The sequence below is a fragment of the Mobula hypostoma genome, unplaced genomic scaffold (assembly GCF_963921235.1).
Source record: "Mobula hypostoma unplaced genomic scaffold, sMobHyp1.1 scaffold_64, whole genome shotgun sequence".
NCBI lineage: Eukaryota > Metazoa > Chordata > Chondrichthyes > Myliobatiformes > Myliobatidae > Mobula > Mobula hypostoma.
The window spans coordinates 477,264-494,897 of NW_026948239.1; the positions used below are offsets into that span (position 1 = coordinate 477,264).

Below are 17,634 nucleotides of genomic sequence, written 5' to 3' on the forward strand. Positions count from 1 at the left end.
ACGTAACATTAAGGAATGTCAGTGCAACTGTCTCATGATGGAGATGGTTACTGCCTGGCACTCATGCTGTAAAATGGTAATCACTTCCTGAATGCAGGCTTAGGCTCCCTGATTAAGTGAGTAATTATAAATCAAACATTGAATTGTCTTCAGGCAACATACACCTATGATAGAATTAAGGTAATCGAGGATGCAACTGAAGATGGATGTGTTTAGGACATCACTCTGAGAAACAAGAGCAATGATGTCCTGGGTTAGAATGATTGCTCTCCTAGAACAGTTACCAGTAGGGAATTGGAAAGGTTTTCCATAACACCAATAATGGACAATAATTATGGAATAAATTGGCATAATTTCCTAATGGTCCACTGCACTGTAAAATAAATCCTCAGTTTCACTGCTACCAGGTCTGAGGAGCTGCAGTTGTGAAAGGGATTTAAAGGTTTACCAGTAAAGCATACATCTTCAGATGATGAATTTATAGATGAGCATACATATTTACAGATTACTCTTCTTGCCTTTGGATAATGCTTGTTTGATTAATTACATTTAGCGCCAATGAATCCCAACTAGAACAGAGCCACTCACGGGTGTAACACACTTGATTTTCTAATACAGCTCATGGCTGAATAGGTCAGATCTAGGACAAGACAACCACTGTTTGTGAGCTACAATGAGAGCGACATGAAATACTGTGTCCCTGTCTCTCATTAGTTAGATATTCAGCAAGTTAGCAGATTTCATTTTTCGCTTTGACCCTTCCCTTTCAGGATAACCTGTTGACCTTCTCCCTTTTTAGGACAACCTGTTGATTTTTGGGATCATGAGATATCAGCTGGTCAGCAGATTTGTTTTATGTTCTGTGCTTTCTTCTTCCCTTTTAGGTCAAACTATTGATTTTTGTGGTCATGAGATATCAGCTTTGAGCGCGATCTTTCACGTCCAACCAATCTTAGAGATTTTCGATGAAGTTACCAGGAAAGTTGATGAAGGCAAGGTTGTGGATATTGTCTACATGAACTTCAGCACGGTATTTGACAAGGTCCCGCATAGGAGGTCGTTCAAGAAGATTCAGTTGCTCAGCATTCAAGATAAGGTAGTAAACTGGATTAGACACGAGCTGTTTGGAAGAATCCGGAGTGCCACTATAGACTGTTGCATTTCTGATTGGCGCCTGTAACTCGTGTAGTGTCACAGGGACTGGTGCTGTGTCTGTTGTTGTTTGTCATTTATAACAATGATCTGAATGAATTTATGGTTAACTGGGTCAGCAAATTTGCGGATGACACAAACATTGGGAAGGTGCGCTGAACAAAGAGGAAGACTTCGAGAGCTTGCAGTGAGATCTGCACCAACTGGAGAATGGGCTTAAAAGGGGCCGATGCAATTTAATGCAGACAAGTGCATTTTGGAAGGACCAAGCAGGGTTGATCTCACACAATGACCGGTAGGGCACTGAAAAGTGTGGTAGAACAAAGTGATCTGGGAATACAGGTCCATAGTTGGCGGGAGGAGAGAGAGCAGGGCAGACCTTCGGTGAAAAATGATATCGTATCCGTTAAATAGGGGCCATGAACAATTCTGATTCGATAGAGACGGACGTGAAAGCACAGAAGAACATCTGGAAAATTTTCAGAAACGCTCGTTCGCTGCTGTCGTTACTGCGCGGTCGGGAGTCTTTCGGAGGGAAGGCCTCAAAATCCCCGGCTTTGCCTGCTGTTGGCGACCGAGTTGGAGGTCGAATCCTTCGGATAGAGATGGTGCTCAGTACTCGGTGTCGACAGCTGATCAGATCTCGAAGTTTTCGGGTGACTCAGAGTCGGACCGTGGTCGGGCATGGCAGGGAGAGTTTTTCTTCCTTCTCCCGTCTGCGTGAGATGTGGAACATTTGAGAGAATTTGAACTTTTACTCTGCTCATGGACTTCTTCATCAAGTTATGGTATTGTTGCACTGTTGTAACTATATGTTATAATTAAGTGGTTTTGTTAGGTTTTTTTTTCAGTCTTGGTCTGCCCTATGTTTTGTGATATCACACCAGAGGAAATATTGTATCATTTCTTAATACATGCATTACTAAATGACAATAAAAGAGGACTGTGTGTCTTCATAATCTAATCTAATAGGTCATTGAAAGTGACGGCAAATGTGCACAAATTGCGGATCTGAAAGAAATTTTCTTAGCGTATTAACCTTCATAAATAAAAATATCATGTACAGTAGATGGGATATGATGTTGTATAAGACGTTGGTGAGGCCTAATTTGGATATTAGGTGCAGTTCTGCTCACCTACCTACAGGACAGATGGAAGTAAGCTTGAAGGAGTACACAAAAAATTACGTAGACCTCCTAACCCTGTATTCGACTTCCAGGTCCCTCGGGTCGGCTGACTTGGGGCTCCCGGCTGTCCCACGATCTAAATTTAAGCTCAGGGGTGACCGTGCCTTTGCTGTTGTAGCCCCTAGACTGTGGAACAGCATTCCCCTCCCTATCAGATCTTCCTCCTCCATTGACTCTTTTAAGTCCAGGCTCAAAACTTACCTTTATTCACTAGCGTTTGGATCTTCCTGATGTGGCTGATTCTTGGCTCGAGCTTAGGCTCATGTGCTGTTTATTTTGTGCCTATAGGCTGTGTGCATTTTTGTTTATATCTGTGTTTCTTGTATTAGTGATTTTAGCTACATGTTATGGTTTGTACAGCACTTTGGTCAACATGGTTTGTTTTTAAATGTGCTTTATAAATAAATTTGACTTGACTTGACTTGACAAGGATGTTGCTGGGACTGGAAGACCTAAGTTATAAGAAAAGAGTGAACGGGTTAGGACTTTATTCATTGGAACGTGGGAGACTGAGGGGAGATTTGATAAAAGTGTACAAAATTACATGGGGTATAGATAGGATAAATGCAAGCAGGCATTTTGTACTGAGGTAAAGAGGTACTACAACAAGAAGTTATCAGTAAAGGGTGAAAGGTGAAAAGTTCAAGGGGTACGAAGGTGAAACTTGTTGACTCAGAGGGTGCTAAGAGTGTCAAACTAGCTAGCAGCGCAAGCAGTACAAACGGTTAAGAGAAGTCTGCATAGACGCATGAGTAATGAGGGATAGAGCAGCATGGCCTGTGAAGGTCAATGGGAATAAGCAGATTAAGTAGTCCGGCATGGAATAGATGGGCCAAAAAGCCTGTTTCTGTGCTGTACTTATCTAAGACTCTGTCAAATCAGCCACACATTGGGAACTCACGAAGCCAAGACCAGCTGTGGTTAGTAGCTTTCCCTCCCTAAGTACCGCAGTGAAGACGGTTGGCCCAATTTACAGTCTGACAGTTTAATATTCATCCTGGATTAATGAGCTGAGGTGAATCTGCCCGACGGTTCAGACAAGATTTGAAATTAGCTTCAGACTGAATGCCTGTTCAAAGTCCAGATATGCAGCCACTGCTCTTATTTCACACTGATAAATACAGCAGGTGGGAGAGGAAAATGTGACGCTGAACCTGTAGTTCTCAATGCTCCCCACCTTAACAGCTGAGACCAGATCTGCTGGAGACAATCAGAGATCAAAGTCTCCATTCCCATGTAGAACTCCTAGAACGTGAAGGAGATTAATTTTGGTCAATATACCAGCAGTTCTGCGACAATACACAAACTACACCCACCTCATTTTCTTCTCTACTGAAATGTCCCTCCTCTGTCAACCACAAACCGAGTCTCTCAACCTTTTCTTCAATCGCTTGTTTGAGTCTGTCCCTGTAGAACTTCGTCAGTTGGTACAGTCGATATTCCTCCCCCTTTGCCAGGAGGTCAGAGATTGTAAACTCTGGCTCTGCGAATATAAAAAGGAAAATGTAGACTTGAACTCAGATATCCCTCGTCTCCGCCATTCTCACTCAATGTGTCTCGTACCTGCCTACAGACAGAAAAATGGATTAATTCCCCATCACCAACACTGGCCTTAAAAACTGAACTAACAATGTTCTGGGCATTACGTTAATAGGAGGACCACATTTAATGCAAACCAGTCCATCCCCCATCCCACCCACTCACCTATTTCAATTCTGGGTAGGCAATAAATGTTGGGACTGTCGGTAATACTCGCTTCCCAGAGGTGCTCTCTCTATCCTGGCAATATATTTCCCTTGTTTCACATCCCGGAAATCTAGACAGCTGCAATTCCTCCAATACACATCCTAGAAATCCTCAGAGCAGGTAGTGCATTTCCTGTAGTGGGGTAACGGCTGCCCACTACACCACATCTATCACACCCACACATTCCTCCTCTCCTCTGACCAACCCTCCAGCAAGGCCTCATATTCACCCTCCTCCCTGCCAAATTCTGCGAACGCATCACCCTCGTATTTCACTCACCAGCTCCTTGTTGGTGACTTGACAATTCCATGTTCAATGAACTTCCGAGCTGACAGACAGTCGCCTCACTTGTACCAGTTCCAGGGTCCTGATCAGTGTCTCTGACGTCACTGTCTCTGGGCTGACAGACAGTCACCTCACTTGTACCGGTTCCAGGGTCCTGCTCAGTGTCTCTGACGTCACTGTCTCTGGGCTGAATTTGCTCCACTTCCGCTGCGGCCGGACCGCATTCCATTGGGACATCGCTCTCAATCTGACCCTGCTTTGGTACCTTGTTTCCCGTGTCCCGATCATCTTCCCTCGATGATCCGCCTGTTAAAAACCTCTTCAGTCTTTTCGCTACTTGTTTCGATTTCCTACCTGAAATAAGTGATGAATCAGAGGTTATACGAGTATGATTTAGATCTGAGCAGAACTGATTCAGACTGCAATGGAGCCGAGACTCTGGCTGACCAGAAATGGAGTGGAACTGTGCTGGTGAATGTGAACCATACATCCTGCCAGGTGACCATCCCAATAAGCCGGTGACTGGACACATTCACTCCCAGTTAAATAACAGGAGAGACACAGTAATACTGATCACTGAATTCACAGCAGTTGGACACACGGATGACCACGGGATCTTAATGCAGTGGTGTCCGGTGATACTGGGAAATATCACTGCGATTATCTTCCAGAAGCTAAAATCTCCCAGGGTCACTTCCTGTCCAGTAGTCAGTCTCACACACAGACCAGCAACGGGATTACTCATGGTCCAGTCTGCTGGATCACACATTCTCCAATCGCTTTGTCACACGATGTCCAGTCCCCTTGGTCACAGACTGACCATTCCCCTGATACGCACATTGTCCAGTACCCTGGGTTACAGACTGACCATTACCTTAGAATCTATGCTGATTGCTCCCCGGTTCCCTTCTTATCTCCCGTCTGATGATCGTCATGTAAAAGCTATGCAGGTCATTATCAAAGTCTGGCTTGGAGAGCTTTGCGTGTAGTTGCAGTTGCTAATCTAAAGGATGGAGGTGATTAAGCTGGAAAGTGTGTAGTGGAGAATGACCACTACGGTACTGGGCGAGGGTGTTGTTTTTGGTGTTATATGGTTCGGCTGGGACAGTTTGCCACAGATCTTGAAGGGTGACCTTACACACGGATATGAACATAAACTAATCAGAGGTGTAGATAGGGTAGATGGTCACAGTCTTTTCCCAGGGTAGGGGAGTCTAAGACTTCAGCGCAGACATTTAAAAGTGACCAAAGTGGCATTTTGGCGCGTGGTGGGTGATGGGTATAAATTACGTGCACCCAGAGAAGACTGCAAACACAAATAAAATTACAAAGTTGAGAGCAGGTGGGCAGGAAAAGGGATAGAAGAAGTTTAGAAGGGAAATTTGGTTTAAAAAACTGCAGGAAAACGGGGCAAGCTCAGACATTTAGATCAGCATGAATTAGATGGGCTGAACGGCCTGTGTCGCGGCTGTAATCTCTGTTTTATTCCACCTGCAATCATAAATTTAAGCACAATGACAATGCCTACAGGTGATAGAGACATTTGGTCATTGTTTATACTGGGTTTCCCAGTAGAGATCCTGGGAATTTAAATTCAGGTAGAAGATCATCTCAGGAGGGAAATGCTTAGAAACTCACGCTCACCATTTCTCCACAGCCCGGACATTCACTGAGGTATTAAAACTCCGAAGCAGACCACAATTGTATCTTGAATAAGCTGCCTCCTGATCCTCAGCCATTCCCAACACTAGCAATGTTCTCCTCTCTGCCACAGAAAGCAGATTTCGGAAACACCCCTCATCTCCTTTGCGCAGCGGCCAAGGAAAGCCAGTGGGGAGTTGATAGCTTTCCTCCCAAAACCTGAAATGCTGTGTTATCACGGAATCTCTGAAATCCCGGAAATGCTTCTATTACCTGGTTCTGAATTTTATAAATGGAAGTTCGAGATGTCTTACACATCAGTGCTTGTCTGGAGGTGAAACGGACCCTGACCCTGAACATTTACATAACCACAAGACCGCTGTCGCATTCCTGTCTGTGTTTCACTCACAACAACCTGATTCAGGAGTCCCTGTTCCTTTCACTCAGGTGAAGCTTTGCATGGTGAGTGGAGTGATTCGACCATTACTGTTGTCAGGCCCCTACGCTGGAACTGTTAGGTTGATCAATTACTCAAGGCCGCTTTACCAGTGGGATAAATGACACTGCTTGATGAAACTTTTCTATGCCCTGTTAACTTCTGTGTAAGTTTCTTCATCTGCACTACGGTGTGCAAACGCAACAGAAGTTTAAAGATCCCTGTGATCATACCTTTGGCCATTCTGATTGTGCCTGACGATTGTTGGTTGTCGTCGTCTTGTCGTCGTCTGGAGCCGGAAAGCTCCACCTGCTGGTGATGCCCTGAATTACACAACAAACAGACAGTGAGTCAGAGAGAGTAGGATTACTTTCCAAACATGACAGTATTTCCATCCCCTGTATCAGAGCAGCAGTTGGCTTGGGGACTAAACATTTCCCGTTAACGACAACTTCCACATCATGACTGTATGTCTGTCCAGTGATACCAGGCGCATCTACTGACAAGAGTCACAGAACAATAGAGCACAAATACAGACCGTTCAGACCAATGAGACAATGCCAACCACAGTGCCCACCGAGATGGTCACGGTTTCCTGTGATGGGCCCATTTCCCTTCTGCCCTTTTCACTCCAACTACACATCCCAACTGCTTTTTGAATTATGCGACTGTGCCTGCCTCATCCACCTCTCCCTGGCTGTTACCTCCACGTAATCCCCAACATCTGCATGAATCCGTTGCTGCTCTGGTTGGTTTTGCAATCTCTTTACCACCCCGTGTCCATTTAGATCCCTTATATGCTAGGCGATAACCTCTGTGAACAGCAACTACTAATGTTGTGCATTCTGCCAACTTAACAGTCAAGTAAGCCTTGTGCAATCGCATCCAAATCATTGCTATAAAATAACGAATATTAAAGGTCCCAACTCGTAGCCTCGCGGCACACCACTAATTATTCACCTCCATTGCAAGTAGAAACTTTCAACTGCCACTCTTTGCTTGCTCCCTTGAAGCTAATTTTGAATACATTCAACTTGCTCCCTCCGGACTGCATGGGACCTAATCATCAAGACCAAGCTGCCATGTGACACCTTGTCAAAGGCTTTGCTGAAGTCCAACGTACAATATCCATGAGAAAATTACTTTGAATTTCCACCTCTGCTTAATGTCACGTTCACAGGTCCTGACAATGTAATTAGTAGAAAAGTACTTGATGAGGCCAAGGTATGTAAATGTAAATTATTGGTTGCCATTTGGTAGAGAGGACTGAATAAAATGCAGTGTTGGGACATTTTGCTTTAAAACAGGTCTGTTCTCAGCAGAGGCCTAAACGACGATATATTTGAGGGCAAGTATATCATTGCAGATTGCAATAGTCAGAGGAATCAATGGCATGTTGCTGCCGTTCATGGTAATTCCACATTTCTACAATCACTACAGCACGACGCAATTGGGGCTTCTTATAAAGGGAGGGAACTGTCAACGCATTTTGAGATGATTATAATGTAACAAGGAAAGGAAACATCAGAACAGACCAAAAGATACTTCAGATGATGCAAGACCTTCAAATGAGCGAAGACTGAGAGAATGTGAGTGACTTTAAAGAGATGGGCTTCTGAAAGCACATTACCAGACCTGGACACATTCAGTTCCTTCCACCTATTTCGTACCTTCCTTTGTACAGATATGTGATGTCTAAACTAAAGGACCAGTGTTCGGGTAAATGAGACTCACCAAACTTTCTCCTGACTGAATCAATGGAAACTCTGATTCAGAAGGGTTCTCTCCAGTTGATACTCTCAGTTCTCGGGCTGGTTCACTTGTTGCTGTTCCCTCGTTTTCAGTGGTAGTTTGCTTCCAGTTGTGGGCTTTTCTTCCAATAAATCTCTCACCGCAGGTCTAACTTTAACATGAAAGATAATGAAGCACATTAACAATGCAAAGGGGAATTAAATATTTCTGCTCAATGTTTAAAAAGCAAATCTTACTGAAATTTAAACGCTGAAGACAAATAAAATGATCTCAGTGAACAAGTCTGTAATAGTCCCTCACACGTCACAAATCCTGATACGGGATACGAAGGACTCATCATTCAGTCATGGTAAGACATAAGATAACTGAGCAGAACGAAGTGATTCGATCCATCGAGTCTGCTCCATCATTCAATCATGTCTGATTTTATTTTTTTCGCCCCAATGCCATATTCCTGCCTTCCTCACATAAAGTGCTGGAAACTCGGTACATCAGATTGGATATGTGTAAAGAGAAGCTGTGGAAGACCCAGTAACAGATCTGGGATTGTCCAAGATGCTGCCCGATCTGCTGAACGCTTAATTGCGCAATTTGGCCCAGATCTCATCCTTGCTCATACCTAAAATGGGGGAGGTACTACATCCACTGTTCTGAAAAGGTAGTAAAAGTGATTATCGGGGCATTAATAGTGATCTTTCGAGAAATGAAAACGAAAAGCTCTTGAATTTATAGTAAATTGACCTAGTTATTCACTGCTCAACATTAGTTCTGTATTGTTAAGCACTTGAGCCTCATTTCCTCACAGTCCGCTCCCTCGAACAGGGCGAAATTATTATTCATTTCTCTTGCGTTATTCACTACTATTTCCTGAATACCAGAGAGGCTCCCGGTGAAACAGTTTTGTCCACTCTATTGACATTAAACATCTCGTCTGTAACTGGAAGCACGATAATGTACCCTATTCAATCATGATTACTATGCATAGAATCTAACCTGGTTCGGTCTCCAATGTTCCCACTAATTACTATTTTTACAGCTGCCTGGGTCAACCATTGCTCTGAGCCCGAAAGTTTCACACGGACTGAAAAAAGCGCAACATCGTAGATATATCCTTCCTTATAATGTGCATCTATGAATATTTAGAATGAAGACTGATAAGAAAAAAATATTCTTTTGATTTTAATTATTAATTAAAGGATGTGATAAAAATGCAGTACAACAAAGAAAAAATTCAGGTTCCGTAAACGTTTATCAGGCTGCAACAAAGGCTCCGTTCGCTCCAATTGCAGACGTGCAGTTTAGAGGGAACAGTGACGGGCCTCTCTCTCCAGGTTACCCCCACCTCATAACACTGCCTTGCCAGCGACAATCTGTTGTTGCAAACATGTAAATCGTCAATCATCAGGCCCAGATCTCATCTCTTTCGAGATGGGTGAGGATTTGTCTAAATGGGAAATGCACTAAATGGCCTCTTTGTTAGGTACAACTGTATACCAGCTCGTTTATGCCAATCTGTTAATCATGTGGCAGCAACTCAAAGCGGAAGCACATGCAGATATGTTCAACGGGTTCAGATGTGATTTAGGCCAAACATCGGAACAGGAAATAAATGTGATGTAAGTGACGTTGACCGTGGAATTATCGCTGGTACCAGACCGGGTGGTATGAGTGTTACGGAAAATGATCTATTACTTGGATTTTCACGTATAAACCTCCCGGTTTACAGAGAATGGTTCGGAAACAAACCAAAGGAAAATCCGGTGAGCGGCAGTTCTAAAAGCTTCGTTAATGAGAGAGGTCAGTGAGATTGGCCAGACTGATTCAAACCGATAGGAAGGAGGCAAAAACTCAAATAACCATGCGCTTCTACAGCGGCGTGCAAGAGAGCTTCACTGAACGCATGACCTTGGATTTGGACGGGGTAGAGCCGCAGTAAATCCCGAACATACATTCAGTCCCATATCGTTAGGTGCAGGGGTATATAAAAACGTGCCCACTGAGTGTAGCCTTCCATACTTTTATCAACTGCCAGTGAGATTTATTACAAGAATATTTAGCTAAATATCACTGCCAGATATACAATGTCTTTGCTGAAAGAAATACTCAAACAGAATAAAACACCCATATTTGTTATTCCACGCAATCCGAAGGACAATATTGAATTGATAGAAACATTAGCAATACCAGCGTGACCAGTGGGCGTAATAAAACATTTCCTCTATGGCCCTGTCCTTGCCTGATGCTGGACTTCTGAGTCAGTTTCCAGCAAATCCGAGCTTCTGCATTTTATTGGCCCTAACGGTAAGTAAACACACCCTGAGCAATGTTCAGTTGAGAACCCGCTCATAAACCTGAAATTCAGTCTATTCAGCATGTAACGCCACACCTTGTTCCCCGACACTTGTGTTAAACCACATAAAAGCTTAATTTCCATGACAGAGAAACTCTTAAAGGGGGTCTGAACCAGAAGTAATACTACAGTGCAAGCGGTGCAGTAATTTCCTCTCTCTAGAATAGTTGACCTGCTCTAGAAAAGAATCACAACCCGCATTCTGGTTCGGTTCCATTGGTGTCGTCGCTTTAATTTATTGTTCACCTTGGGACCAGTTTATTGTCAGATTATAAACCCCAGCGACAGCTCAGGGCAAAGATCGCTGTGGGTTTATTGCACAGAGACAGCAGAAGGAAGGGCGCTCTCAACTCTGATGGAATATGATATACTCAATAATGTTCTCTTTTGAACAGGAAGCATTCCCTTTCTCCGGATTTTACTGTGCCCCCTCTGCCTGGAGCTGACTTCACGGTCACCCTGTTTATAAAGAGCCATTTTTATCAGTTCTCCGCAGTTGGACATTTGCAGTAATGGGCCGACTGGAGAGCAACTATGCCGAGATAAGCTTCTCCCAGAGATAACAAATGGTCAAAGTCGACGGCAAGATAAGGACGCCCTTCCCCTTCAGTTTGTTGCTCACTGACTGGAAACAGGTCACCATGTCACAGCAGCAATCAGATGAAATTATGGTAATTTCCCGCTGGTGAATTTGCCTGGCATCCCATTTAGTTCACACATACATCAACCGGCATCGCAGTTATTTTACAAATACTTGTACCATTCCTCATCAGAGAACGATGGGAAAAAGAACATTAAATTCACTGCGTGTCTTATTTGTTAGAGTGCGTTGCTGGTATGTTGAATTAGTAACAAGACATTCGCCCCTTCACTCCTGTTCCGCCATTCTCTATGGTCACAGCTGGACTGTGATGTCAGTTCGCATCCCTGCGACCGTCTGCAACAAATCACTCCCTTGTCCGTCCAAATTCTGCGCCCCGCGGAATTAAACACATTGGAGAAAAAACTCTGCTTCTCATTTCCTTTGAAAACAGTTCCACCTCATAAAAATAACCTCACCTATCTCCATCTATTTCAGGTTGCCCCGGAACAGCAACTGATAGTATTGATATGGCAGAAACACTAGAAATATTTGCCGTGACGAGTGGGCTTATTAAAACACCATAACATAGCCCAGTACAGTCCCCGTTTTTACCTGGTGTTGGGCTCCCGAGTCTGTTTTCAGTGAATCCGAGCATCTGAATTTTATGTCCCTAACAGTAAGTGATCACACCCTGAGCAATGTTCAGTTGATAACTCGCTCATAAACCTGAGCTTCAGTCTACTCAGCACGTAACGCCACACCTTGTTCCTCAACCCTTGCAGTGAAAAACGCAAAGACTCATTTTGCTTGAATGAGCCTGTCCAACATGTGGTTCGAGCCAAAAGTACGACTTCAGTGCGCCATGCAATGATTACCTTTGTCTCGAAAATTTGATCCGCTCCAGACAGGAATCACAACCCACATCCTGGTTCGGTTCTGTTGGTGCTGTCGCTTTGAGTTGTTGTTCACCTTGGGACCAGTTTATTGTCAGATTATAAACCTCAGCGACTGCTCAGGGCAAAGATCGCTGTGGGTTTATTGCACAGAGAGAAGGAAATGCTCTGTCAACTCTTGTAAAATATTATGCATTTGGAGTTTTTTTGTTTTTTTTAAACACTGGGCATTCTGTAAGTGTGCCTCAGCTGCCTGAAGGAGGCACTTCAATGTCAGCTTGTTTAGAAAGACACATTTTTAACAGAATTCCACAGTTGTACCATTGCAGTAATGGGCCGATTGGGGAGCAACTGTGCCGAGATAACTAGCTCCCAGAGATAACAACCGGTGAAATTCAACAGCGACATAAGAACGCCCTTCTCCTTCAGTTCATTACCCACTTACTGGAAACAAGTTACCATGTCTCAGCAGAATCATATGAAATTATGATGATTTCCCGCTGGCCAATTTGCCTGGAATCGCACTTACTTTACAAATACTTCAACCGTTCCTCGTCTCAGATCGATGGAGAAACAGCAAACATTAAATTAATTTGGTCTCTGATCTCTCAGAGTGCGCTACTGGCATGTTGAAATAGTAACAGGACATTTGTCCCCTCATTCCTGTTCCGTCATTCTCTATGATCAAACAGGACTGTGATCTCAGTGACACATCTCTGCGACCGCCTGCAACAATTCACTCCCTTGCCTGTAGAGAATCTGTGTTCAGTGGAATTAAACACATTGAAAGAAAGCAACACACATCAAAGTTGCTGGTGAACGCAGCAGGCCAGGCAGCATCTATAGGAAGAGGTACGGTCGACGTTTTAGGCCGAGACCCTTCGTCGGGACTAACTGAAGGAAGTCCTCTTTCTAGAGATGCTGCCTGGCCTGCTGCGTTCACCAGCAACTTTGATGTGTGTTGCTTGAATTTCCAGCATCTGCAGAATTCCTGTTGTTACATTGAAAGAAAGCTCTGCTTCTCTTTCCCTTTGCGGAAGAGAATTCCAAAGACACACTGGTTCCAACTCAGTAAAATAACCTCATCTCTCTTCACCTGTTTCAGCTCCTCCTACAGAACCAAACATATTCTCCACATTCCTGTCTGGACTCCGCGTGATGTTCGGTGTCCCCAGCAAGGGCTCAATTCAAAGGATCTAACCACCAGCGGTTAAAACCTCACCTCCTAAATAACAGCGAATTCAATCAACTCCCCGTCTTCATCGAATACCAGCGAATACAGCGCAGTGGTCAGTATTGAAGCGGACGGTAGCGCAGTGGTCAGTGTTGAAGCGGACGGTAGCGTAGTGGTCAGCATTAAAGCGGACGGGCAACAGCACCTGAAGCCCCCGGACATGCTCTCAGTGGCCACATTATTAGGTACAGGAGGTACATAGGAAAGTGCCCAACGAGGGTAGAATTTCGTATTTTTATCTACGGTCATTGAGAATTACCACAATATTTGTTATTATAAATATCACTGCCAGGTCTACCTCGTCTTCGCTAAAAAAAAAATACGCATACAGAATAGTAAAGCACACAGATCCGTAAAGACGTGCAGGTTCAATGATAATATTGATATGATAGAAATATTAGTAATACTGCCTTTACAAGTGTGCTTACTAAAACACCATAACACTGCCGAATACAGTCCATCTTCCTACCTGATGCAGAACTGCAGGGTCTGGTTTCTGGAAAACCGAGTATCTGAATTTTATGTCCCTACCAGTAAATGAACACACCCTGCGCAATGTTCAGTTGATAACACGCTCATAAACCTGAACTTCAGCCTATTCAGCATGAAACACCACATCCTGTTCCACAACGCTTGAGTTAATCCACACAAACACTCACCTTGCTTGAGTAAGTCTTTCTAACTTGTGGTCCGAAACAGAATTAATACTACCGTGTGCAAAATTTTACCACCTCCAGAGAGGAATCACAGCCCGCATCCCGGTTCCGTTCGGTTGGTGCTGTCGCTTTGATTTATTGTTCACCTCGGGACAAATTTATTGTCAGATTATAAACTCCAGCGACAGCTCAGGGCAAAGATCTCTGTGAGCTTATAGCACAGAGATAGCAGAAGGAAAGGAGCCGTGAAGTCTGATGAAATATTATGCATTTGGTGTATTTTTTTTTCTTTTGAGCACTGAATATTCTCTTTCTCCAGATTTAACTGTGCCCCTGGCATCAGGAACTGACTTGGAGGTCAGTCCATTTGTAAAGAGCAATTTTTAACAGATGTTGGCAGTTAGATCATTCCAGTAATGGGCCGATTGAGGAGAAACTGTACCGAGATAACGCCCCCCCCCCACCCAGAGATAACAACCAGTCAAAGTCGACAGCAAGATGACGTCAGATCCCGGTGAGGGGGGCACTTGCGTTTTAAAATAACTGAATGGACATTTGATTTGATTTCCGAAGGAAAACAAAATCAATCATGCGATTCGCCCGGCTGCGCCGTGTTACTGGTGGAATGGGTAGCGGGCTGTTTGTTTCCAGTTGTGTCACAAAATCTCAATTTTTTGGGGGAGGACTTTCTAAGTTGATCCTGTTTCCTATAGCTTTAATCGGTGCAGCGTCTCGTTGTTCAGTATTTTGGAAAACATCTGATTTACTAATGTAAACCAGAATTGCCTGCGGGGTCTACACACAGTGTATTTGACAACAGAAGACCTCTCATTCCTGCAGTCTTTAAATCCTTGTAAACTGACTGCTCTGACAATGTGTACCATAGGGACCCCTTTCTCTAAAAGCCAGGGGATCATTCAGACAGCTGATCGCTGAGAGGAATTATGCTGTTGATTGTTAAAATTTTCCCAGAGTCGGATGAACGGAATTGATGTGGAGGTCGGGAGTGTCACAGAGAACAGGCCGGACAGCCGAGCCCTCTCCGTTGTCCTTCCAGCTTCCGACCAGTGGCGGCGATGTGGGGACCTGCGGCCACGGGGGGCTCTGCGGGGATCCCTTCTTAATTCCCCAGGAATATTCTGACAGTGTGGATATGATTTCAATATCCATGGATGTATCAATATCCAGCAAATTGTTCCTTTCAACTAACCCCGCCCACTTCCCCATACGCGAGCTCTCGCTGATCTTTCGTAGCCAGGGCAATGCATAAATTGCGGGAAGAACTCAGCAGTCCTGGCAGCACCCGTAGAGGGAAATAAACAGTTGACATGTCGGGCCGAAACACTTCACCAGGACTGGAAAGGAAGCAGGAAGGGCCAGGAGATTGATTGATTGATTCGGGACGTGCGGATTGTGGCGCTGTGAGACTCGGTCAGTGTCTTAGCAGCTGCCTTTCCACGCTCATTCTTCACACAGGGTGCGGCCTTTCTGCTGAAATTTATTCCAATTTATCCCACAATTCACTCTCATTAGGGACTGAACAAAGTCGCTTTAACTCCTTCTCCTGCAGGGAAACCGATAAAACCTATACCCTGCTATAGAAGACACCATTTACATCTGATGCTGTAACCAAGCAGCGTTCAGTGCGGTGCCGGGTAACCACAGTCTGACCTCCCGGATGTGCGACAATGGACCTGGATCAGTGTGTTCAACCTGCACGGATGAGGCATAAATTGACATTTTCCGAGACAAATGGAGCTAAATAATTTACACGTCACCTGACGACAGTTGTCCGGCTGATTTCCCAAATAAAATATTTTTAAAAATAAAAAGTAAGTTTCCTTAAATGGTCTCAGTGTGAGCCCGGGAGCGCGAGGCTAACGAGCTCCGCGAGAGCGCGCGTGTCGGGCAGTGGGCGGGGCGGGGCGGTGACCTGGAGCACGAGATCCCCAGGGTGTCTGCGCCGGGTTTAACAGGGAACGGGGAGCGTGTCTCTCGGTCCGATACCGTGTTGTTCAGCACTCCGAGTTAGTCAAAAGTTCGACCCCCGAATGCAGCTGAGGCACATAAATAACGCGCAATGCTTGACATAAATAATTAACGTCTGATTTCAGTTCAAATACAAAATAAAATCATGCCCCCTTAGCATGCAGTCATTATACCAATTTACGCTAAATAAATTGTCAGAGCTCTTCCAGTCAACATAGCAACTGGACCACACGGGCCCCTCGTAATTACTGCAGCAGATCATGAAATCATGGCTGATCAGATGTAAAATTTCATTACGTATTCCCTCATGTCCATCCCTGTAATACTTCAGACCCACTGTTTATCAAGAATCTCGGCCTTAAACAGTCTTTAATTCCACTGACCATTGAGAGGTTTAGTTCAAATTGCTCACAATCGACACAGGAACAATAAATGTATGCGTCTGAAATAAGAAACTGTGAAAACGGAACAGTTGTTTGCTGTACAGCTCCCGCACCGTTGCTTTGAAACAGGAGGCCATTGTTCTGGAGCTGATCTTAATCTTTACCTAACCTGGGGAAAATGTAAATCCTGCAACCAGCCAACAGTTGGAACACAAAAGGCACCACAGCCAGAAGTAGCTTAAAAACAAATATCTCCATGACCGCTGATCCAACGCAGAGACAACTGTTTGTTTGGAAATAAAGTTCCGAAATAAATATCAGAAGCTGAATTATTCTCACCATAATTCCCCAGAATATTCTGACAGTGTTGATGCTGTGGGTCTTTTCTTACAAATAACCCCGTCCACTGCCCCACACGGATCTCTCGTAACCATGACAACACACACAACATTGGAGGAACGCAGCAGGTCAGGCAGCTCTATGGATGGGTGTAAACAGTCAACGTTACGGACCGAGTCGCTTCATCGGCAGTGCACTGGAAAGGGGAAAGGGGCAGACTGACTGACCTAATTGGAAGGTGCGGCTTGTTGTTGTGTGAGACTCGGTGCTCAGGGTCTGTGTGTAAGCAGCTGCCTGTCCGTGCGCATTCCTCAGAGCAGGGCGCAGCCGTGTAGCAGTTTGTGCGTTGCTCGGATTTCCAGCATTCGCTGATTTTCTCTTGTTTGAGAGAGATCAGTGACGGGTCACTGTCCCGTGGGATGTTTCATATGTCACTACCGGGGTGAAAGATGCCTCTGCTCGCACTCAGTAGAAACCACCCTGGAGAGTATTTCTGGTTGAAGGCAACGATGTTGTTTCTCTTAATCCATTTGGACAGTAATTGACTCGTTAACATGAACATGTCAGGACTCCCTTCTCCCAATAAATTCACTCCCGATCCCGACCAAAGCCGAGCCTCGCTGCAAACACTGAATAATTTCATAAAATCAGAGTCAACACTTACCTCTGATGTTGTAACCGGACGGCGTTCAGTGTGGTCCCGGGAAATCACAGTCTGACTACCGGGTGACCGACAACGTTCCTGCACCGGTGTTCTCACCCTGTACGGAGAGTTGAGTCTGATCTGCTGCTCCCGAGGCCACTCGGTGTGATGTGTCCGTCGCTCATTACAGATGGACAGGGCCGGGTGAGCCGGGGTAGAGCGGGACTGCCGCAGTCCGGGTCACACTGACTCTCACCGGCTCAGGACGGGTCTGACAGCGGGAGGAGGCGGGAGTGGGATCAATGTAGCAACCCTAAAGAGGAAAACAAACGGGCTGCGTTAACCTTTCTGTCCGGATTTCCGTG

At 44.8% G+C, this 17,634-nt stretch overlaps 1 protein-coding gene across 1 annotated transcript in view; it reads right to left on the reverse strand.

The window, feature by feature from the left end:
- The window catches only part of LOC134342134 (NACHT, LRR and PYD domains-containing protein 3-like), a 46,977-nt gene extending 33,195 nt beyond the window's left edge, over nucleotides 1-13,782 (reverse strand). Inside the window, exons 1-5 of the mRNA XM_063040092.1 lie at nucleotides 13,729-13,782; nucleotides 8,182-8,350; nucleotides 6,681-6,770; nucleotides 4,365-4,724; nucleotides 3,656-3,822 (exon numbers count right to left, since the gene is read on the reverse strand). Coding sequence (XP_062896162.1) covers nucleotides 3,656-3,822; nucleotides 4,365-4,724; nucleotides 6,681-6,690 — 537 coding nt within the window. The 5' untranslated portion in view covers nucleotides 6,691-6,770; nucleotides 8,182-8,350; nucleotides 13,729-13,782. The remainder of the gene's footprint in view (nucleotides 1-3,655; nucleotides 3,823-4,364; nucleotides 4,725-6,680; nucleotides 6,771-8,181; nucleotides 8,351-13,728) is intronic.
- Between the last annotated feature and the right edge of the window lie 3,852 nt (nucleotides 13,783-17,634).